General features: G+C 37.1%; 1 protein-coding gene across 1 annotated transcript in view; it reads right to left on the bottom strand.

The window, feature by feature from the left end:
• LOC130076892 (cadherin-18) overlaps positions 1-26,039 on the bottom strand; it is a 115,318-nt gene that overhangs the window by 65,599 nt on the left and 23,680 nt on the right. Inside the window, exon 3 of the mRNA XM_056242189.1 lies at positions 573-867. Within this exon, the coding sequence (XP_056098164.1) occupies positions 573-867 (295 nt within the window). The remainder of the gene's footprint in view (positions 1-572; positions 868-26,039) is intronic.

The raw sequence follows: 26,039 nt of genomic DNA, 5'->3' as shown, positions 1-26,039 counted from the left end.
AAATCTTCATTAACCTACAATTTTGTTCTCACGCTGACATACAGTTCGCTAAAGAGCTTGTTCAAATCACCAACTCTACATTTAACCAACACTGCAAAACTACACTGAAAAAATTACATAATGAGTTTTTAATTAGTCTGCTTTCCTTGATTTTCAGTAAAAACATCTAAAAATTCTAAAAACAAGATACATTTACTTTAGAAGCAACACTAAGATACTATGACTTGATTTCATGGATTGTATCTTGAATATAATTTGTATTTTGACTTGCTGTACATTACTGGTGCATTTTTTCACTTGATTCACTTGTTTATATGTAAAATAAGTGACAAAATTTGCCAGAGCAGAAAGACAAAATACACTGTATTAAAGATTTCTTTCTATTAAGTCTTAAATGACTCACTACACAAATGTATCTTGTTTTAAAGATTTTAACTGGAAAATAAGAGAAATATACATGTTATGAGTAAGTTTATCAAATGACTGCAAAGAATTTTCATAAAAGACCATAGGTTAAGTAAAAAAAAAAAAAAAAAACATTTTACAGAAAAAAATAAACAAGGAAATCTCACCAATTTCTGACATCTCAGGCACAGATGTGACGAAGGGTCCGTCTGGGAATTTGGGAGCGTTGTCGTTAATATCCTGAACTTTTATAATGAACTCTGACTCTGGCTCCAGGGGTTTATTGTTGTTGCGGTCGATGGCTTGTGCATGAAGAACATAATGCGATTTGTTTTCCCGGTCCAGACTCTTGGTGGCGTGGATGTCTCCCGTTACCTCGTTGATGATGAAGATACTCCCTGCTCCTTCACCACTAAGGATGTACCTGACCGAACCATCGCCTTTGTCTGAATTAGAATGCAGCTGAAATGAGAGACAAAGAAACGTTGGTGTGTAACTACTGATGTGAATCAATACATTGCAATATATTCAATAATCAGGGCTCATGAAGCACAAAATACTCCAATAAACCCTTAAGCTAGAACACTTTTTTAGACCTTACACTGTAGTTCCTTGCAGACCAGACTGATTTGCAAAAAATCATTTGCCTGAGCAATAACGCTATTGTTTGATAGGGAATTTATAAGTGGTTGCTAGGTAAATACATATTCTCTAGGAAGTCGACCTATGAACAGCTTGCTTATAATTATCCCTGCACATTAAACTGGGACAGGAGAAAGAATTTAACATCAAAACATCATACACATCAACTTTAAAGTGACTTAAAAAAGAAAAGGAGGATGTTGGATGATGATGAATAATGTATAACATTTAGCAAACCGAAAAAAAGAACAGTCTTGAAAGACTTCAACTGCTGAACTGGAGGATCATCCTCTGAGATGTGAAATCTCAGATCATCTAGTGTTGATGTGAGATCTTGCCCTACTGCAATGTCGAAAGAGAGAGAGAGAGAGAGAAAGAGAGAGAGAGAGAGAGAGAGAGAGAGAGAGAGAGAGAGAGAGAGAGAGAGAGAGAGAGAGAGAGAGAGAGAGAGAGAGAGAGAGAGAGAGAGAGAGAGAGAGAGAGAGAGAGAGAGGAGATTCAAGGCAAAAAAAAAAAAAAAAAAACCCTGCTTAATTGATAGGAGGACGATTACTTACAGCTCTCTAGCTGATGGCTACCAACGCGGTTAAAGCTTATGACAAATAAAAGACACTTAAACAATACATAATTCTGCATGGTGGTCCCTGCAGACTGCAAAAACATAAGCATGTTTACAAAACATTAGCACATTTATACACCGAACTTGCACTACCGTAATGTTATTTATGTTCTCATTATTGTCAGTAGTGATTTTAAAATATTCTCATTACTGGTTTTGTGCTAATACAATGATTATATTATGATGATGATGATGATGATGATGATGATGATGATGATGATGATGATGATGATGAATAAACCATTTTATTTTGAAGGTTTGTTTCAATCTTATTTTCTTTTAATTAAATAATTTATTTATTTTTTATTTTTATGTAATTTGTTTTCACTTGGGTCAAACTGATCCCAAACAAACTTTTATTGGATAATAGATACATTTCTGAAAAATTGTTACACAATTTGTGACACAAAAACCTCAGTAAAAGCACAAATGCCTAAAAGGCTTTGGATGTATCAAAGGCACATAGTTAAGACATTAAAAGGGACAATATTTATTGATTATAGTTGTTATTTTAAGAAGAACTGTACGTCGTGACACCAAACATAGGCAAAGTCAAACTCAACAGAACAAGACTATTAAAGCTATTATGTCAAATATTACCCTGATGTATAAATACTTCACACATTCAACAGTATCTCATTGTTTTTTTCACATAATGAAATGTGCTTAATTGTCATGAAAATAAAGTCTCAATGCCAAAACAATCCTACAAAATATTCATACTTTTATTTATGCACATATATAATTTGCTACTTCTGTTGATTTGTGTAATGATAATGTTTTGTTGAAGACTCCTTTAGTTCATGTGTTTCCTTTCTGTTTAGTTCCTGATCCCTTTGATTCTATAGTTAGTTTGTTGCTATGGTTACTAATTGATTGTTTGATTTGGTTCACCTGTTCTTCATTTAGATTCCTTTGTATCTACTATTTACACCCCTGTGCTTCAGTGTGGTTTGCATTTCTCCAACAATATCCTGTGTATTGATTTTGTAAACAAAGACTAATCTGGAATACTCTTCTTGTCTTCGTCTTTGTGTGTGTCTTGGCAACCACAGACTGTGACAATTTGAGGGTAAAATGTTACCTGGATACGTTCTTGAAAGCTTTCGTAAGATTCATCCATCTAAATGTCAACTGCATTTTCAGGACTTCTCAAAAGTCTTTGCACTTACAATTACCTCTCTTTGGGGACTGAAAGAATGACCAGGCGTGAAAACAAACCGGTACATGGCTGGGATGATGTCTGGCTGCATGCCCTCAAGATGCACCAAATAATAATAATTTTAAAAAGCCGTAAAAGACAATACTGTCATTCCCAAAGCATGGTGAAAAATGACAAAAGCGGGTAATGTTTCAGGAAGGCATAATGTGAACCCATGGGATACCTGTGCACTGGTGTCTCGGCTCTGCACACAAGTAGTCTGCTCATTGCATGGTGTCTCAAGGCTCATTGGTTTTGTGATAAGGCAAAACATTGACAGAACACTCAAAGCACTGAAAGCCTTGGTTCTCCTGAGTGTTTTATTGTCACTATCCAATAAATGTTAGATTGTGATCCACTCAAGCTCAGTTTAATGACTCAAGCACAGACTAAAGCAAACAAATACATACACCTCGAGCCATCCAAGCATTTATAGTCCACAGAAATTCAAAATTGATGCTGTTTACTTTTTTTAATACACATTACTAATCTTATCATGCCTCATCAGTGCACATTTGCAGATGTATGGATTATGTTAACTAGGAGCCACATTTTTTAGGCACTGGTATAGCAAAATCGCATTCAGATGTGGATTCATTCTTATATTGAAACATCCACTCTTTCATGATCCAATAAATTCCAGATGGATAGAACGCCTACGCTATTCTTCTCACTGATTATCTTGTTTCACTGGGAAATATGTCACATTACCAAGTAAAATAGGTTGGGATTAAAGGATTGTGATGTTTGTAAAGATACATTTCAATATATGTATATACTCTTGATTTTGTTTTTGGGGTCTGAAAAGGTTTTCATGCTTGAATGTTCAAATAAAACGCATATTTTCATACATTGTTGCAGCACCTCTCTTTGCAGTCTGTCAGTAACGCGCTGTTAAGTAACTGTCTCTATGAAGCCCCTCCTTCTGAAAAAGCTCAGTGTGCTCTGATTGCTGGGCTGGACCAGTGTGTTGTGATTGGTCAAACTAAACCAGGCCACGCCCCTTTGATGTGTACAATTGTAATCTCAAGAAGACTACAATAGAGGCGTTTCAGGGAGTTCAGAAACAGTGCGCACTGATATACTTTGTAACTTTGCAGACCTTTTTCATGCTCAAGCAGCAACATTACATGTTAAAGAAAGTTAAAAATATAAAAAAAACATAACAGGACAGCATAACATTGACAAACATATCAATATAACCCCAAATGTTTCTAATCAAATACTTCTGAGAGTAAATTATCTCATTGGTGTGTGTTTTTATTTCCTAAGAACTTTTAGGAGAAACATCTGAGATAAAGAGAAATGTTTGAGCAACCAAATTTTCCCCTGGGCTCAATTCTGTAGACTGAAGAAAAGTGCAGTTTAAATAAAGAGAGAGACATTTCCTTCATTTAATCTGAATATTGTATGTGGCATTTTAAATCAAAGCTCAGCTGGACTAATGATCGTTCAAGGCATATTCTGAAGCTATGAGTAGCTAACTCAACACAAATTAAACACTTTAAATATGTTAGAGAGCACAAATAAGATCCCAGACATCGATTATGAAGTTATAATCTGATACGAATGTATTACAAGGACCGCAGTATTGTCTTTGCAGCCCAGTTTGTGGACATTAGAGAAAAATGGCAAAAAAGATATCAGACACTTCAAATCACACCATTCCATGAAGGGGTGAAACTCATTCCCTGGGTTATTTGACTGTTTGAGGCCAAGAAATGTGCAAACCGTGGCCGGTAATACAAACAGCGATGCTGAAATTAATTCGTAATTAAAGGAAAGCGGGGCTGATTGCACAGCCGGGTCGTCGGCGAGAGTGAACTGTCCGTTTCTGTCAGTAAACAGAGCACTCAGGCTAGCAGTCAGTAATTAGCTGAACGGTCAGAGCTCACACTCGGGCTAGAACCTCTCCAATCAGAAGACAAGTTAATGAGACTTTATGTTAGAAGCCCGTAAACAAAATCACTTGCAGCCACAGTGAATCTGCACCAATTATTTTACATTATCTTCTCAAAAAACAATCCACTTTATCTCTGCGCACCTCAATCAGAATAAAAAATAAGCAATTTAAGCTTAAGCAAGAGTGCTGCTGTACTAAATAGCTGAGAAACCAAAATTTGTCCAGTTATATATATAAACTAAATTAACATTAGCTAAACATTTTACCAGCTACAAGTAAAAACAAACATGGACCACAAAAGGAGAATTTTTAACAAATGTCCTTAAATAAACCAGTATTTATTAAATACTAGAAAGAAAAAAAGATTAAAAAAAGGTTAAAAAAAAGGTTGTTGATTGTGGCCTGTGGAATGTTGGTTCACTCCTTTTCAATGGCTGTGTGGAGTTGCTGAATATTGGCAAGACCTGGACTCGTATACGCCGATCCAGAGCATCCCAAACACATTCATTCATGCTGACTGCAGGAATGTCCACCAGAGCTGCTGCCCGTAAATTGAATGTTAATTTCTCTACCATAAGCCGTCTTCAAAGGCGTTTCAGAGAATTTGGCAGAGTACATCCAACTGGCCTCACAACCGCCAACCACGTGTAACCATACCAGCCCAGGACCTCCACATCCAGTATCTTCACCTCCAAGATCGTCTGAGACCAGCCACCCGGACAGCTGCTGCAACAATCGGTTTGCATAACCGAAGAATTTCTGCACAAACTGTCAGAAACCATCTCAGGGAAGCTCTGCATGCTCGTCGTCCTCATCGGGGTCTCGTCCTGACTGCAGTTCGTCGTCGTAACCGACTTGAGTGGGCACATGCTCACATTCGATGGCGTCTTGCACTCTGGAGAGGTGTTCTCTTCACGGATGAATCCCGGTTTTCACTGTACAGGGCAGATGGCAGACAGCGTGTATGGCGTCGTGTGGGTGAGCGGTTTGCTGATGTCAACGTTGTGGATCGAGTGGCCCATGGTGGTGGTGGGGTTATGGTATTGCTCACCGCAGGTCATGACAAAAACCAACGATCTGCTTCGGCCTTTCCGTAACAACATCGAAAGCTCGGCCCGAACAGCTGATCATAGCTGAACAGGGCGGGTTTTTATTTCTCATCTCCATAAATATATTTATACAAGGGCTAGAAATCAATGAATCCTTTGCTGATACTTATTCGTCATCATGGAAAGCGCTCAGCGCAGTTCATGGTTGCATAGCAACGACAGACGCAAGCGCTTGTGGAAAGGATATAGCGGTGCGATCGCGCTTTCCAGACGTTTTTAGACGCAATATGTGACATTTGTGACAATTCTTCTCTATTGAAGCCAAAATATTGCCATATTTCAGACGTACAGGTCTTTTTAGGCACAGGTTCTTCGCTGTTGTCATTTTCCTCACTTGTCTCTACTCCCGCCATTAGTTTTTATTTTCCACTCTCTGCCCTGAGCCACTAGGTTCCTCTTTGAGCCCGATCTAGCCAATAGCATAATAGCACCTACTGGGGAGGCGGGTATAAAGATAGTAAGGCCCCATTTGATTGGTTGAATTTGGATAAACAACCTATGCATGCACCCAACACACAAATGCTGGGCACATAAAATAAATGTAATTTATCGCACCTCTCTGCGATACGGATATTGCATATACTATTATCGCGATAACGATCATTTTTCGATATGTCGTGCAGCCCTAGTGTGTGTGTGTGTGTGTAAGGGAAATTTAGCTCAAAGGGAATTATTCATTTAAAGGGAATTTTGAAATACTTTCTTATTTTACAGCCGAACAATGAATCATCCAGCACTCAGTTAAACTGGTTGTAACTATCAACTCTGTAGCGGATATTAATATCCAAACTATAGTGAAAACACTATTTTTATTAGCACGGTAACAAGATTAGCAGTTTAAGACATTAAATCCGTAAGCACATAACACAAAGAACACTTCTCTTTAAATACAGACAAGACTTTATTCATTATTCTAACACATACAACTAATATCTAACACAAACACCCACACATTCACATGAGCTGCAGAAAGAAAGAAAGTGATGAAAGAATGAGTTTTAAGAGAGTGGAATGATGACATCCCAAGTTTCTAGCAATATGCACTTTATAAGACCTCACCTAAATGAACCAATCATTAATTTAACCCTTATACCGTTTCTTAGACGTGGTTATTACATTTAAATCAATGCACCAGTTCTGCTAGGATCTGGAGTTATTCATTGATTTTGTTGTTGTATTTTGCTTAAAAGGGATTTCCCAGGATCGTTGATCGCTGGAGGCCTTTTCGTGTCTGGAGTGACATCTTGGGAAGCCAATCACATTCTGGTGTGTTGGCGGATAATTGGAAGCGGAGTCTCTGCAGTTTGAAGGTAAAGTTTGAGACGGGCAACGACTAGAGTCGTGGACAGCAAAAACGTAGAAAACGAGACTCGCAACGGAAATAAAAAGAACTAAGTAAAGAGAGAAAAGAAAAACAAGTGAGGCAGTTGGCTTTTTTCTTCATGATGGTAACTTTATGACTCCTTAAAACCATCCTTAACCCATTTTCATCTGATCGGATCTCATCTCGTTATCTCATCTAATGCTTTGTTTGTCCAACCCTTTGGAGGAGTTCTGACCAATAAGGTATGGTTTTTGGTTCAGGGTGTGACTGTCTCTCCTCCTCTCACATAAATTACATGTTATCTGATTAGTCACATGATCTCTTAAATTTCCCACTCTAGCAGGGTATGATTTAGACATGCATTTTATAATAAGAGTACAAGACATTTTACATGGATTTGATTCATACCATAATTCAAGAAATGAAAAATCACCGTATGATAGTCAAATGTGTGGGTTGCAGACATTATGTAGAACTATGTTTTGAAATGATGTTTGAAGTCCGTCTAGCATTGTTTTGGAATGATCTGATGCATTCGGATATGGAAAGGCAGTGGTTTTAAAGAGGATTTTATTCCTGCGTTCAAGAGAGAGGTCAAAAAGGTCTTCAGGAAGAAGGTCTGTTTTGTATCTCTATGATTTTCCTCATTAGACTCAAGACATGCCATCTCCAAACCAATCAGTCTTTTTAAAAACTGCCAGATATTGACATCTTAAGTGTTTGTTCTCAAGTTAATCTCTTACAAGCGCTCTTTGTTTTAAAGCTGTGGAGGAGTTAGTTATAGCTCAGACTGGACAGGTCTCTTATTTATGGTCCTGGATTGCTGATTTGGACTCTCCATGGAATTCTGCTTCTTGGTCAGTTTGAAAGGATCATCTCTGTCTGATTCGTTCCTACATAAATTTATTTTAAATAAAGATAAAACACTTCTTACACAAACACATTTACACCGCAAGTGAAAAGTTTCCTATTATAAGCATTCCAGTTTGGTGTAATTTACTGCTGCTGTTGCAATAATGGCATTGTGATAATGGGTACTGTTGGGATTACACACACATACTCCCTGTGACAAATAAAGCAGGATTCATTGTGAAATCCCAAACGCTACACCATCAGGACTGCTGAACCCAACCCCATTCCTTTTACACTCCGGCTCTGCTTCCAAATTTGGTCCCAGCTACACAAGGGAACATAAATTTCACTTAACCTGCAGTCAGGCTTCTAATTTGGCCACTGACTTAGCTGGGCACAGGCTAATATATCACACTCTGTCTCTGCACCGGCTCCTCTGACGCTCAGTCAAGCCCTCACTAATGGCAGGAAATAAAAGTGGCACTGGGTCAATAGAGCCAAGACCAGCCAGCTAAAACACAGGGTGGGCCATCATTTCTGGAGTGATAACAGAGTGCACTGTATTAACTTTATCAATTAAATTTAAGCGGCCCATATAAAACTGAATCCGCTCAGTATATCAAATTCAAATATATCAAGCCAACCAAACATATGAAGCTAAAATATTAAAAGGCAACGCAGGTGTGACACTAAGAACATTGTGAGAAGAAACGTTTCCTCCACTTCTTTCTGAAGAGAGAAAGGCATATACATAGTGTGAGTTCAGATTTAATCAGCAAAAATACATTTCTTAATCAGTATTTTTAGTGTTCAAGTTATAAAAAGTGTAAGACTTGCCTTAAAGAATATGTCTGACTCAATAAATTAGCAAATTAAGTTTATTTATCTTTTACTCCATTGGCAAACCATTTTTTTTATAACATAAACAACATTTTTGCTTATAAACAAGAAATTATAGTAAGAAAAGGAAAAACTTAATTTAAGACATATTCTCTGAAAACAAGTAATATAATATATTGCAAGTAAATTAATCTTTAAAGATGCTTAGATAATTTTCCCAGAGAAAATGAGACAAATTATGATTAATATTTGTCATGTAATGCCTAAAAGTCTTGTTTTCAATAATGTCTGACTCAAAACATTTGCAAATTAAGTTTGTTTTTCTTACTTGAGAGTTTGTATTCTTTGTTTTAAATAAACATCATTAAATTGTTAGATTTTTACTCAAAAACAATAAATGATATTAGAGTAAGAAAAAAACCTTAATTTAAGATATACCCTTTGAAAACAAGTAATTTCATATTTTGCAAGTAAAATGATCTTTAAGGATTGTTAGGCAATTTTCCCAGAAAACAAAAGAAAATGATGATTAAGATTTTTGAAATGTCTAAAAACAAGAAATAGCATTTCTACTATGACTTATTTCTTTTCACTTTTTACTGCCTTTTTGTATTGTTCACTTATCAAAGACTTGGTTATTTCGCCCTCAGGATATCCTTAAAAAAATGACACCTTGAATAAAAAGTCTCACACTTGTACAGCAACATCCATTACCAGGAGAGACTGTTACCTCTGAATAATGCTCACAGTAACCCTGTAACCTTGGAAACCCAGCAAATTAACTTCTTTCACTTTTTATTTTCATCTGACAGAAGACAGGAACTGATCTTTCTAAAAACCTGGGTAGTTTTTACGCATGCATAAGACATTATTCCAGAATTTCTAGCAAAAAAAAAAAAAAAAAAATCCATAAAAGTAACCTTATCACTGACTAGCCTTGAATACACACACATATCATTTTGAAAAGTTATTACTAACTCATGAAATTATGATTCACTTAATGATCTACTCATCTAATGTTTGGTATTATATTATGTGAGACAAAATTACCCCAAATTGTTGTAAAATGTTGAAGCAAAATGAGTAAAGACAGGTTTCATTAAGTGTGAGCCAGGATGCATGGAGTGTGGGATAGAAAAAAACCCTCAATGACAGGACAGAAAGTCTTTCAGATGCGGGAGAGAGACAGAATGAAGGAGAGGGAGATGGAGGGAGTATGAGGAGGAGCGAAGGAGAATGAGGTCAAAGAGTAAAATAAACTCATCAATCACCACAGAGCTTTATATTCACAATTAGTAAGGTGGACTTGTCTCTGATTAAACTTATCCTTTTTTCCTCTGAATAGCTTTTAATCAGTGTGTGTGTGTGTGTGTGTGTGTGTGTGTGTGTGTGTGCAGTGTCTTTGATAGTGGTTCAATAATCGCTTAATTTTCTCTAGCCTGCACTTTTCTAATCAGGTGCATTTGGTCAACACTGCACCAAAGAAAAAAAAGAAAAGAATGAGTGCAGCTGTAGCCCAGACGAGAAAATTATATTTCTCAGATGTTGCTCTTTTATAGCTCAGCAAACTAACTGTTTTCAAATTTTATTTAGCCAAGTACACACTCAAGTACGTCTCAGATGTTTCTCCTAAAATAAAACTAGGCAAACATTTGATCATTGTTGAGTGTACAAATAAAAGAGTAGCCTAATATTAAACAGCATTTACTTCCTCAAGCTGAGTGAGTGAGTGAGTGAGTGAGTGAATGAATGAATGAATTAATTAAAGAATGAACTGTTTCTCCAAGCCAGCAATCAGATTAAATGGGATATTTTTTTTTGAAAGGCTGTACTTTCATATTGACTCTATAGATTGTGTAACTTTAATTATACGGTCTTGTAAGAACTTTTGAGACTTTTACATCCTGGCAAACATTTTGAGACACTTTCTTTTCTTTTCCATTCAGCCTTCATTTAATCTCATTCCTGAGAAACAATTGAAAAATTAACGACACAAATATTAATTTTCATTGCTAAGGGAGAAATTGACTTTGCTGTACAGAGGATATACACTCACCTAAAGGATTATTAGGAACACCATACTAATACTGTGTTTGACCCCCTTTCGCCTTCAGAACTGCCTTAATTCTACGTGGCATTGATTCAACAAGGTGCTGAAAGCATTCTTTAGAAATGTTGGCCCATATTGATAGGATAGCATCTTGCAGTTGATGGAGATTTGTGGGATGCACATCCAGGGCACGAAGCTCCCGTTCCACCACATCCCAAAGATGCTCTATTGGGTTGAGATCTGGTGACTGTGGGGGGCATTTTAGTAGTGAACTCATTGTCATGTTCAAGAAACCAATTTGAAATGATTCGAGCTTTGTGACATGGTGCATTATCCTGCTGGAAGTAGCCATCAGAGGATGGGTACATGGTGGCCATAAAGGGATGGACATGGTCAGAAACAATGCTCAGGTAGACCTTGGCATTTAAACGATGCCCAATTGGCACTAAGGGGCCTAAAGTGTGCCAGGAAAACATCCCCCACACCATTACACCACCACCACCAGCCTGCACAGTGGTGACAAGGCATGATGGATCCATGTTCTCATTCTGTTTACGCCAAATTCTGACTCTACCATCTGAATGTCTCAACAGAAATCGAGACTCATCAGACCAGGCAACATTTCTCCAGTCTTCAACTGTCCAATTTTGGTGAGCTCTTGCAAATTGTAGCCTCTTTTTCCTATTTGTAGTGGAGATGAGTGGTACCCGGTGGAGTCTTCTGCTGTTGTAGCCCATCCGCCTCAAGGTTGTGCGTGTTGTGGCTTCACAAATGCTTTGCTGCATACCTCGGTTGTAACGAGTGGTTATTTCAGTCAAAGTTGCTCTCCTATCAGCTTGAATCAGTCGGCCCATTCTCCTCTGACCTCTAGCATCAACAAGGCATTTTCGCCCACAGGACTGCCGCATACTCACGTTTTTTCAAGGGAACGTTTTTCCCTTTTCACACCATTCTTTGTAAACCCTAGAAATGGTTGTGCGTGAAAATCCCAGTAACTGAGCAGATTGTGAAATACTCAGACCGGCCCGTCTGGCACCAACAACCATGCTACGTTCAAAATTGCTTAAATCACCTTTCTTTCCCATTCTGACTATCAGTTTGGAGTTCAGGAGATTGTATTGACCAGGACCACACCCCTAAATGCATTGAAGCAACTTAATGAGAAATTGAACAGGTGTTCCTAATAATCCTTTAGGTGAGTGTATATATATATATATATACAGTATATATATATATACACACATACACACATCACAGGGCTATTGAATGCTTGATTCTGATTGGTTGACGAACGTTCTAAGGTGTGCAATTATTTTCAAGGAAACGCACGGCTAAAGTAGTTCCAGACAAGTCTTGACCGCATTCAGGTTCATATCACTTTGCCAAATGACATTCGCCAATGTCTTTACAACCAAAACCCACAACGACACTGACAGAGCAAATAAATAATGTAAACAGTAGGATAAAAACGAACGACAAAAAAGTAAAATAGTTTAGCAACTTAAAAGCAGATAAACGTATAGTTTCACTATTAGTATGCTGGTGTCGATTCACCACGCTTAATCTCTCTTTCTCTCTCTCTCTCTCTCTCTCTCTCTCTCTCTCTCTCTCTCTCTCTCTCTCTCTCTCTCTCTCTCTCTCTCTCTCTCTCTCTCTCTCTCTCTCTCTCTCTCTCTCTCTCTCTCTCTCCAATAACTGCATTATTAACTGCATTAGTCTGCTATCAGTTGCTGATGTCTCAGTTAGCTCTAAAATGACGTTTTGGAATTAGCAACGGAGGCTTGGGATGAGATGCGTAAGAAATTAGTTCCACACACAATAGCGTTTTAAGGACAACAACCTGACAAATGTCTTGAAATACATCATCTGAACAATGTTTTGAGGTGTGGTAACCGTAGTATAAGCAGAATAATTGATGACAGGTGGTTGAATTATTAGAAATATAATGCACACCCGAGGTGGTAATGTGGCCACGACATGTGTGTGTGTGCGTGTATGCATTATATTGTTTGACTTAAAATCATCGCTCAAACAAACTGTAATGAACATTTAATTACGTGGCAAGCATTTGTATTTTAGATAAAACTTCATAAGACAAGGCTAAAGTTTAAACACTTTAGCTTCCCCATCCTGCACTACTCAAAGTGGAAACGGTTCCTTGATTCTGCCAAGGGACCATCCATATATAACCATATGAATAAAACATTCAAACACCTTTTGTATCAGAATATGTCAAGACCTGTAACGCTGACAGAGCAGAACAGACACACTTGAGGCTGAAGGGTTTTTTGGACACATTATGTTGAAATATACTCAAACCATTTATATAAACCTAGTAAAAACCCTACAGAGGCTAAAAGTCAGTCATCAGAGGGAAAACAAAACTATATGCCATCCTTCTTCAGCTTTCTGCCTGAGTTACACTGGACTTTTCAATAGTTTTCAATATGCACTTTCTTGTAAGCCAATTTTGGATATAAATGTATTATTAAGGAGTAAGTGTAATATTAAATCATGTTAATATGGGAGATTGTACCATCCATCCACATGGACCCAACAAACACAACTTTAGTCAGTGTGAGGCTCTCCAGAACTAAAAAAGAAACAACTTTACGCAAATGTTTCGCATCAAGACTTACAGTCTGGATTCAGTTGAGGCTGGACAGAAGTGAGAAGAGTTTTCTACTCTCATTCCTCAGAGTGAACTCATTTTGATAAAAGATCATTGTTAAGGGAAAGCTTAAAATTGCTGTGTATAAAATAGATAAGACTGCAGATTTGGTCCTTACAGAAAATAAATATTTTTGGATGTGAAATTTGTCTCAGACAGCAAAATCGTTCTAAAATAGTGGCCGTAGGAGCTACTCCAGTTTTCCCTACAATCAGGGAAAAAATAAATGCAGTTGTCACTCAAAAAGTATGTGGTCAGCATATCTACATAGGTCAAGTTAAAGGAGTCAAAGCTACCAGTATCTGAAAATCAATAAATAATTAAAACCAACAACAACAACAACAACAACAACTATATCAGTATTTTCACAATAAACCAACTGAATTTGCATACAATATGCACACATTTGCATACTATAGGAATATGTATGTAGAGCTCAGAGTTACTGCATGACTGACTTACTCTAAACTTTACTCCAGACACTCCAGAATTAGATGATCTCTCAAGACACTAATCCAGTTTAACATTTTAGTGCCTACTAAAGAATCACAAGATTAAAAATGCAAGATTATGAGAGGGATTTTTGTTTGTACGGCTAAAGAGAGGATCACAGGATTGTCTGAGTCTCTCTGTCTCCTCTTCCTCTTGGGTAATGTATGAGTGTTACATAGACCAAGCCTGAAGTTTTTCAAGGGCCCTTCTGTAAGAAGAGAGGCTTCCTGACAGGAGCCAGAACTGCAGTTTCCCTTTCAAGGTCTGACAATATATAAAACTGCACCGCCTTAAATATTCCACCACCTGCACAAACATTATATATCATATATGTTACACATGTGTCTTCATGTGGAGCATGAGAAATAACAGTCTCCCAATGTCGAGGATGAACGCACAGGGGTGAGTTACTACCTCAGTCAAGGACCTTGTAAGACAGTCTTTGAGTTATTAGATGATACATGCTGTGTTTTCTAACTCATGCTTGGTTAAGTTAAAAGTACCTGTACTTAATACTTTAAGTTACATTTTTTGTTTAGTTTAAACCGGCTAAAAAAAAACAAAAAACAATACCAGTTTATTCACAGTATACTGACTAAAGTGGTACCTGAATGCAGCACCTTAAATGAATAACAAGTGCAACTGTTATCATTTATTTCAATTGTTTTAAATAAATGTACTTTATTTTTATATACATTTATTTACATAATTATTTAAATAATAAATAATTAACATTTAATGTCAATATGAATATTTGTATTATTATTTATACATATTAATATTCATAATAGTTTATAAAATAACCTACATATTAATTTATATATTTACATAAATATAATGTTATTTTTTTATATTACGTGTAGCATATATTCATGATGAAATCCTGTTTCTGCCTCAGATCAGATGTAAAAATTAAAAGGTAATTTTGAAATAGTACAAATCAATAGTCACATTGTGAGATAAAGTCAAACATACATTCATTTAAATAATTAAGTAATTTATATTAACTAATAATTAATGTCAACATTGATATTCATATTGATGCATGCCATACACATTCATATTTTTTTATTATTTATATTAATCAATATACAGCATCCAGAATTAATATATTAATAATATTTATCTATAATCTTTTTAAATGATGTTTTATATGCATCATATATTTATGGAATCCCTTTTCTGCCATAAATTAAAAAAAAAATGATTGCAAAATAAATGTAAAAATAGAAACACAATACTGTCCTCCTATATACAGTAGTAGGCGAAAAACAGTATGTGACTCATAAAGAGTAGGCAAAAAGTCCCCGGGTGACCTACTACTTCCGACGAGGTTCTGAAGTGTGTATACGATGGACACCTTACTATCCCATGAGGCCACGGGAGAGGATTTGTGAATGACAGAGAAGCAACTCAACTGATGCCGGTAGGTCACATGACAATGACAACATGGCGAATGTAGGCCTAGTACGTCCAGATTACAGTCATACTACACACATTCATATATAGAATGTGCTTTTTAGCATTTGCAAAGTAATAACTGCTTCAAAATAAGTACCTACTCAAGAGAGTATGCGATTTCGGATGTAGCGACAGAATAAAGTCCATGACGTTATGAGAAATAGTCACAACTGTGAGATTAAAGTCGTGACTCACAACTACTAGAAAGAGTCACAATTGTGAGATATGAACAGAGGTGGGTAGTAACGAAGTACATTTACTTCGTTACATTTACTTGAGTATTTTTTTGGAAATTTTTTACTTTTAAGAGTAGATTTAACTGTGGGTACTTTTACTTTTACTCGAGTACATTTCTAATGAAAAAACTGTACTTTTACTTCGTTACGTTGGGCGACGTTCCTCTCGTTACTTTATTTTAATGCAATATGTTGTTAAAAGCGTAGTTTATTCTAAGCGCGCGCTCTCTCTTTTTTCTGGGCATGAGCGATGCTCAATTCACAAATGAATCACTCTTTTGAGTCGATTCTGTTCAAAGACTTCATCAAACAAGTTGGGCAGATCTGTCTAAATCGGTTCGCGAATCAGTTTGAATGATCTGTTCAGTTTCCTGCACGCACTGAATCGTCTCGGAGTCGTAACAGGAAGATTTAAGAACATCAAGAGCGTTGTATGAAGTGGCGGTCCACAGTCTACAGTACAGTCTAGAAAGTAAATCTGCAAATGCATCATATTTTTTGCCAGCGATGAAGATCTTTATTAGTTGAACATCGTCGTATGTTACTTCGTAGCTGTCTGGGAATGAATTCACACGACGATACATTCGATTTCATTTCATTCAGGTAATACATTTTACAACCAAACAGATTATTAGCACTACTACAAAGTATGGCATTACCCTTTTTTCGGACATATACATTACTTTATACATTAAATAAGCTATCATCGTCCAGTTTATGAATGTGTGTACACACACAATGTGTGTATTGCGCAGTGGCGTGCGAACTCGACTTGAAAACGAATGCCTTTGCCTGCCTTATTAGACTCAGTTAACCAGTTTAAAGATGCTTTCATAAATATAGCCTACATTTAAATACATTTTGGAGAACAGACAGAAGAAGATCCGTGTATTTGATCGTTGTTTGTGTTGGGCATGACATGACTGCGAGCACATGTGAAGAGTTTTAACTCTTTCTAATCTGTGTCAATTTATTTATTTATTTGATCAGGGACAATGCACAAAAAACATTAATCTAAGAAAGAAGAGATGTCATGTGCCAGGTTGTAGCAAAAATGCTAATTTCCGCCTGCAGTCCCTGGACAGGTTGATGATATACTTACAAATGGTTCCCATCCCTTTATGAATGCAAAACTCCATAGAGTCACTTTATTCCGACATTGTCTAATAATCCAAATGTAGTTGTATAAGTTACTATACTATTATACAAACCAAAGGACAGGCAATGGTTTTCGGGCTATAATATACAGAATACAGAAATAATGTTTGTCTCTTCTGTTTTTGTTGCAAAGATAGCTTATCTAATTATGATGATAATAGTCATTTAAATGAAAAAATATCTAAATAATATCATGATATATAGGCTATATATATAGGCCTATGTGATCCAAAGTAACTAGTAACTAACTACTTGAGTAGTTTTTTCATTGGATACTTTTTTACTCTTACTCAAGTAACTTTTGAGATTATTACTTTTACTTTTACTTTGAGTAAATATTTCTATAAGTACTTGTACTTTTACTTGAGTACAGTTTTTGGATACTCTACCCACCTCTGGATATGAAATAAGATATGGACTTCAATTCATATTTGATTTCACTGTCCCATCGAAAAATGGTGTTGAGAATTATGAAAATGCACTGGTATTGGCATCAACTACAGAAATTCTGGTAATCCAGCTGTAATGAGTTGTTTATTCATTACAAAATTGCTTCATGGAACGCTGATGAGGTGATTACTCTAATCATATGGTACTTTGACCCCTAAAGACTGCGTTAGTCTTCTGGCGAAACAGCTTTTCCAGTCCCTTTTATCCATCTTTGAGGATAAAGATGCAACCAGTGAGCCACTCAACCACACGAATGCAAGAAAATAAAGAGCAGTAGGAAGAGAGGGTCTATCATATCAGTTTGTCATCCCTCACAGGAACCTTTCCTGTTCTATTGCAAGCGTCTGCAAGTTTTAATTAAGCAAAGACTCAAAATAAACACATGCACTCACACACACACACACACACACACACACAAACGGAGGGGCTGAAGGATTAATTGTCTAGAGTCTTTGCCGATCTAATTAAGGGTCATTTCGCATCATGGCCATATTTTACCAGCCCCTGTGATAGAGGCGGTAATTAAATATGAGGGAGTTAGCCGCACTAACGATCTTGGGACCTTGCCTTTTGCATGCGCATGTCAAATTAAATCCCTCATAACAGCTTGCTCTTAATGGCATTTTATCGTTGCGGATTAGCATATTCTGTTGACGCTGTAAACCTTGTTCAATTTTTGTAAACTGTTTGAGCAAGAAGCACAGCGGTGGCCAGAGGGCTTGGGGGTCTCTTAATACAACCTGCCGTGGTGAACTAACCAATCAGAGCTCTTCACAAGCAGTCGTGCGGATATGCTAATAAAGGAAGACAAAAAGTAATTATTATTTCATGCAATTAGCACCCTGATAAAGCTCTATTTTGAAGTAATGCAATTTTAAATTAATACCATCTGCTTAATAGCCATGTAGCACTCCAGTTACAATGTCAGGCCACACTAAACTAAAGTCTAGTCCTGTATATGTGGCTTTAAAGAGGACCTATTATACTTTTCAACATTTTTAACTTTCTTTAGGCTGTTGCTGTTTGAGCATGAAAAAGATCTGCAAAGGTACAAAGCACAAAGTCACTCAAAAATGAGCTATTCTGTATATCAGTGTCACTGTTACTGAATTCCCTGAAACGCCTCCATCGTAGACTTGAGTTTTCTTCCGGGAATATTATGAACCTATCACAATATCCCTCAAGCCATGCGCAAAAAAGGGGTATGGCATGGTTGAGTTGTGTTAGTAGTGTGTTGAAATTAGGGCTGCACAATTAATCGCAATTTCCATGTAATCGCACTTAAATCGAGTTGGCTTATCGCGATTTTGAAATCGCAAAGGCTGCGATTATTTTTTATGCGCAGCTTGTCATTGATATACGGCTCTGTAAACGCTGCTCCATCTGAAAGCACTGGTAGTTTGAGTCACTTATAACGTGCATTTGAAAAAGCAACACTCGTTTAACATCTTTAAGCATTTATGAACCTCTTGTCCAACAAAAGACAACATTTAATAACATGCTTTTACTCTAAACTCACTTCATAACGACAGTTGAGCATCCTTCTGTGAGATGATGTGCCTTCTTACACAGAATATGGCAGTCGTGTGTTTATTAGTCATGTTTAATCAATCAAAGCATTTCAATCTTCTGTTTATCCAGCTACAGCGACAGGGATTTCCAGGAACGTTATCTGCTTCTGCTGTGGGGCATTTTGGCGTGTCTGCGTGAGAGCGCCCTCTAGATGGAGCAGCGTTTACTACCGATCAGCCATAGGGCTGTCACTTTTGTGAAAAAATCCTGTTCGATTTTTGAGACATAAGTGTTCATTGAATCGATTGTAAAATCGATTTTCCATGTCTAAAGACGTTTCCATTTTCAACACCAAATATAGGCAAATCCACGGACACCTAACAGGCATTAGGACGAACGTAAAGAGACGCACAAGTCAGCAATAATTCTGATGATTTATTTAGGGCTGCAACAACTAATCGATAAAATCGATTATAAAAATCGTTGTCAACGAATGTCATTATCGATTAGTTGGTCTGCTTACGTCACGGGGAGCGTTTACTGGTGATTGGTTGAAACAGGCCAATCAGGATGCTCTCTGTCTTACACACGCTTCATGAGGCACACACGCACACACACGCAAGGTCTCTCTCCCTCCGTTGCTCTGCCGCGTGCTCGCGCTACACGGTTTGGAGCACAGTCTCTTCTGTCTCGCATGCGCGCTCAAATCCCGGGAGTTTGAACTAATTTGCGAGCATCAGGGAGCATATCAATATGCGGGTGACTCCCAGAACTTCCGGGAGACTTGGGATGTCTGCATTTTGCGTCTCGAGCATCAGGTTGCGCAATCAGTTCGCTCGCAACATAAGTGATGGATTAAAATAGTGCTACCGCAGAAATATTAAATTAAAACGGTCTTTACAAAGCGAAGCACTAAATATAAAGGCAGTTAATAACAGCAGCAGTAAATTTTTGTTTTTTAGTCACTGTACTCAGTGGTTTTCTTTTCAGCGAATGTTTGTGCACTAATGCATCATTTTTCCTGTCTTTTTAATCAAGCCTGTTAGCTTGCTGCGTACCTCCATTACGTTCTCTTTATATAGCATTTGTCTACTATTAAGTTTTAGCAGTTCCGCATCACAATCCGTACAGCGGCGCTATTTTACGGTGTCCTTGTTACATATGTTACATGTACTTACTGTAGTAATAACAGTAAATGATGCATAATTACATGCAACTAACCCTCAACCTAATCCTACCCTATTCCTATAGTAAGTACATGTAGTTACTTAATATTACTCTGTACTTAAATATATAATTACACTGTAACAAGGACACCTTAACATAAAGTGTAACCGGGTTTTATTTAGTCATAATAAACAAAAAATCTAATTGGATTTTTATCCGATTAATCGAAAAAATAATCGTCCGATTAATCGATTATCAAAATAATCGTTAGTTGCAGCCCTAGATTTATTGGCGTGAAGTTTCGTGCACAATGACAAACAGGAGCGCAACATTCAGGGATTGAGATTAACACCCTCCGAGCCGCCAAATGCGGGTACAAATGAACTTTGGTGGGAAACGCTGTCAAATCAATGCCAATCTGGCGTTTTTCTGTGTTTACTCACTTTGCTGGGGAAATTCGTGCGCAAATCCTCAACTCGTGAGTCCTCATGATATATTAAATACAGCATATTGCACAGAATCTGCTCATATCTGGCTTACTTGAACACACACGTCACTACGCAAAAAATAACGGCGCGCTTGTTCACTTGCATTGAAGTAATAGTGAATATTAAAAAGCATTTTGGTTAACAGAAAAGAGACATTGTTATTTTCCAACACCCTTCATGTTCTGTGTCCTGCATTGATCTGTCCACCTAAAACACTTTTTTTTTCTTTTTTTTTAAAGGCCATTAAAATCGATTCCCCATTTTCGTTTTCGATACTTGTGTTGGTTGGTCCGATCGATTGTGCAATCGATTTTCGAACGAAAAGTGACAGCCCTAATCAGCCATGTTGCACTGACAAACTGTGCATAAAATAATCGCAGCCTTTGCCAAATCACGTGCGGTTTCGTTGCGATTAATTGTGCAGCCCTAGTTGAAACTCACAGTCATTGCTCAAAGCGGTTGACCAATCACAACACACTGGTCCAGCTGACCAATCAGAGCACATTACTCTTGCAACAATGTAAAATGTGTGAAAAATGTGTTTTTGACCATTCAAGAAAACCTATTCTAGTAGACCGCAAAAATCAAGACTTTGAAAAAGGCCATGGCCTCTTTAAAGTTCACGCAAGCATTTCCACACCACACTAATGTTACTGCCATTTTATCAGTCTGGACAGACAAAATATAGTTTTACTCAATATAAATGCTCAGAAATGCGCAAATCAGAAAAGCATTCAATTTCCCTGTCATGCTTAAAGTTAAAACATGAAGATGTAAATATATAAACCATTTGTCATCATTTCATTGTCATAAAAATGCATTTTTGTCTCATTTTCTCTCAAAGAGGCAATTTTCCATTGCTGCCTTCAAGCCCTCCTGGGAAGTTTGTACTTATGAGCTCAGAAGTCAGAATTATGCTGAGATTTGCATTCTAATTTTGCTTGGATGGTTTTGGGACTAATTTATGCTTTATATGTATTTTATGCTTCTTATAAATTATTCACAGAAAATGATGGCAAATTATTGTCACCTCACCTCATAAACCAGCTAAATGAGAAGTATTTTATACCCATTTTATCACTATTCTTCACCAGCAACAAGAACATAAAAAACTATGTACAAACTCATGTAAATATATAGCCAACCATCACAATTACAACTTACAATCAAAAACAACTTTTAATAATTTAATGTAGATTCAATTTGTAAATGACAATTCACAAAGTAACGTTTTATTTTGAAGCGAACACATTATTTGCAAATATTTAATTATATTACAGTAGATGTTTTAGCAATTACAACCAGTAAGAAAGCTGTTTGAAAGGTATTTCAAAATAAAGGTACATATAAGCATACTAGAAAAATCAAAATATATTTTTTTGGCAGATTTCAAATCCCATATTTCCTGTGATAGCCGGGCAACTGCGAGCATGTGAATGCTAATGAATATATTTATATATTTATACCTCATAAATACAATCATTCCAACATGATTTGAAGGCAGCAAGTAATAATGTCTGTCTCTTTTTCTATCTTTCTCTGTCTGCACGTCTGTCTCTCTTTTCCCTGCATTACCGTATGCTTGAGTACACTGAATGCTGAACAACCGCCACACATTTACATATTTCTGAAGATAAGAGAAACCAAACGCTACACAGACAACTTAACCAGCTTCCTACGGCCTCATTGTACAACGCTTCAGTAGAGAGACGTAAAGCACATGGACACGACCTGCTGAATCAATCTCCGCTTCAGAAAGAGAGAGAGACGATACACAAAGAGAATAAAAGGAGGACACTGGGATGGAGCTTTGCCCCCTGCTAACAGTCTCAGAGTACCCATTAAACAACGTTTATTGAATCAATTTACGATGCGTAATGCAGTTTTTGAGTACTGGGGAGCTCAAGGACAGTGGCAGTGTGTCTTTCATTAAACTTCTACTGTTATGTGAATAGGTTCTGGCGATACTGAATATCTGTTCATAGCTGACAAATAGATTCCACAATAAAATGTATATACTGTATTTGTATAAGGGAAGGTGTATATGTTGTAGAGCTGCACGATTATTTGTTGAAAGATTGTGATCTCGATTCAAACATCCCAACGCTATCTCACGACCAATTCGTACGAATTCGTACGAGTGATTAAAAGGTGGCTAATTCGTACTAATTCATACGACCTCACTCGTACGAATTCGTACGATTTGTCTAAACCCACGTGATGGGTAGGTTTAGGGGCGGGGTCAGGGGTAGGTCATTCGTACGAATTCATATGAATTTGGTATCTCGTAAAATATGTACGAATTACCAAAAATCGTACGAATTTGTACGAGTGAGGTCGTATGAATTAGCCACCTCGTAAAATTCGTACGAATTGCCGTGAGATCGGGCTGAACATCCACATGATCTCATTCCTATGACAAGGATTCCACTTTGTACACCTTTAACAAGTACGATCACAGTGAACATGTGAACACAAACAAGTGAAGTGTTTATGAGTCAATCATTGAATCATTCACGTTTTTTTTTCAGTCAGATTAAATATAATTTTTAAATAGACTGCAGCAATTAACATTTTGTCAGAGCCTCTAGTTAGTAAATTACATGCTATTTTTAAGTTGTCTGTTCAGAATCGTGGTTTCTTTTTTAAATAAAAAAATCGTGATTCTTAAATGAATCCAGAATCTTGCACCTCTAATATCTTGCAATAGTTTTGTTATTTACGTTTTACTTGTGTATTTCAATAGTTCTGTATAAAACAATAATACAATGTAAAATAGAATAAGTAATGTAGAAATGTAAATAGCCCCCAATCAGATAAAGTAGTGCTGTCAAACGATTAAAATATTTCATCGCGATTAATCACAGATTTTTATCTATTCTAAATGTCTCTTGATTTCTTTTTGTCCCATTATTTTTTCTCATTTTAATGTTCTTATCAACATGGAAAAGTGGATCGGCTTGCTTTGTGCAAATGTTTTTTATTGAAAACAACATTGGCATATACTGTGTTCAATTTCACACTAACGTTCTCACTTGGAGCAAATAATCTCTCAATGTAACACTGTCCATCAATAAAAGGGTGAAAGAAATACTGACGAGGTCCTGATATTGACGAGGGGGGAGAATTCGCATCAGCTGTGTGTGTGTGTGTGCTTGGCCATCAAGTGGTATTTCAGACTGGACGTGCTGCGATGATGATAGCTCAGTTCACAACGACAAAACACACAGATCACTTTGGTCTTGTCAATGGAACCATTTGGCAACTTTTTAAAAGTAAACTTTCAATTCAGAATCTTATTGGCATCCATTTCGGCGTCTCGCGCTCATCATCCACTCAAAACACAACGTTAACCAACTATTTGGCCGGCTCGCAAGCCCAAACAAGTGTGTGCGGCGTGCCTGTTGTTTTGTTTCCGGTCTAGCTAGATCCGCTTGCGCTTTGGTTGACGAAGCAACAAAACGTCCTCACGCGGCGCAAGCCATTGACATGAATGGGTTTCATGCCGCGTCCTGTTGCAAAAGCATGTGAAAAAAACAACAAAGTTTGCTAGCCCAAACGCGTTAATCACGCGATAAAAAAATTGACGCCGTTAAAATGGGTTTGCGTTAACACCGTTAATAACGCGTTTAACTGACAGCCCTAATATATATATATATATATATATATATATATATATATATATATATATATATATATATATATATAAAATAAATGAAAATGATAATTACACTGCAGGACAATTTTCCTCATTTTATTTTAAATTAGTAGAAAAATATATATATATTTTCATAGCCAATTTATGAAAATACTGAAATTTATGTGGACAGTAAATATACAGAGTGTTTCCAATATTTTCCAAGTCTAATAATTCAATAGACATTTTGGACGGAAATGTTAGTAAAAAGGGCACATAAATATAAAAAGCATTGGTCTGTATTATTAGTGTTTCACTTACAGTTTTTCTCGATTGCTTAAACACATTTCTTGAAACTATGCCTCGTATTCTCAAAACAGTAAACACAAATCCATAACGTCTCACCCAATTCCCCAAACATCCTATTTTCAGGTCAAAATGAAGCTCTACACTCAAAACCATTCACTCTTGCTGAAAAACCAAACTTTGCCCTCAGACAGGACACACAAGCCCTCAAAAATACACACACTACAACATAGTCTTACACACTGGTGCTATAAATTCAAAACAACATTTCCAAAACTGGTAAGTCATGTTGCTTGTGGTCCCACTCTTACGTAAGATGTGTGTGAGCATCATATGACAGTAAAAGAGCACACACAAACCTTATTCAAATATGGAATTGTATTGGAATGGTAAAGAGTGTTGGTACATGCCTCCACTCAAGGATACAATATGATGAACAAGTCTAAGAATGTTCCACATATGGTTGAAATACCATCATTGGCCTAGAAAGATAACATTCTGTGAGTCAAGACTATAAAGGAGAAAGGATGCTCTCCTTCACTGTCACACTCTGCAGCCACTCTGTGTGACTGTACGACTGCTGGCCTTTTCTTGCAAGAACATAAACCTCATCAAAGACAATTGGAAATGTTTGTCTCTTATTCAGTGATATAAATGTGTTTGCCACCACACCTCCCTGAAGGCTCTGATGATGGAGCCGACGGTGAAGCGACTCAAATTTGGCTGTACTCGTTGCCCAGCCTCCCTCATAGTCATACCATGGACAAGGACATGGCCAACTAAAGTGGCTTGAATTTCATCCGAGACTGCTTGTCTTCTTGCCCTTGCCCTTCCTCCTCCTCCTCTTCCTCCACCTCCACCTCTTCCTCATCCTCCTCCTCCTCCTCCTCTTCCTCTTCCTCCTCCTCCTCCTCTTCCTCCTCCTCTTCCTCCTCCTCCTCCTCCTCCTCTCCCTCCCCCTCCTCGACCTATTGCTTAATTTCTCTGTGGATCCATTGTTCCAAAACTCAGTAAACTGATTTTTATCTTTTATAAAAGATTGTATAACCTTTTATCTATCTATTGAAGGATCTGACTGATGTGTGTTCAATTTTGACTCTTAGTGTTTTCACCTGGGTAATTGTGTGCTAACTGACCTGAAGCTGTGCTGACTTGAGTGAACAATTTTGAATGCTAGTGCTTTCTAAATGACCACGTGTTGTAGGCAATGAGAAATGAAGGGATTTGTGTGTAGAGTTTTGCTGTGACAGTTCAACAAATCTGACTAATGTGTCAAAACAGGGGAATAGTGTTCATAGTTCAGTGAAATGGGTGTGCTTTTTGATAAATGGCATTATGGTTTTGAAATTTTAGTTCAAAAGCCTGGTTATAGTGTTTAAGCAATCGAGAAAAACTGTAATATGAAAACAAAGACTGTTTTTGAAAATTACATTTTGTCATATGAAGAGGAATGCATCCTTATCCCCATCATCCGCATAAAGATCTCAAAGTATGAAAATAAAAGAATTACATAAAG

The sequence above is a fragment of the Rhinichthys klamathensis genome, unplaced genomic scaffold (assembly GCF_029890125.1).
Source record: "Rhinichthys klamathensis goyatoka isolate OS25496 unplaced genomic scaffold, OSU_Roscu_1.1 h1tg000706l_1, whole genome shotgun sequence".
Taxonomy (NCBI): Eukaryota; Metazoa; Chordata; class Actinopteri; order Cypriniformes; family Leuciscidae; genus Rhinichthys; species Rhinichthys klamathensis.
The sequence above is the reverse complement of the archived record's forward strand: the minus strand, read 5'-3'. Positions and strand labels throughout refer to the sequence as shown.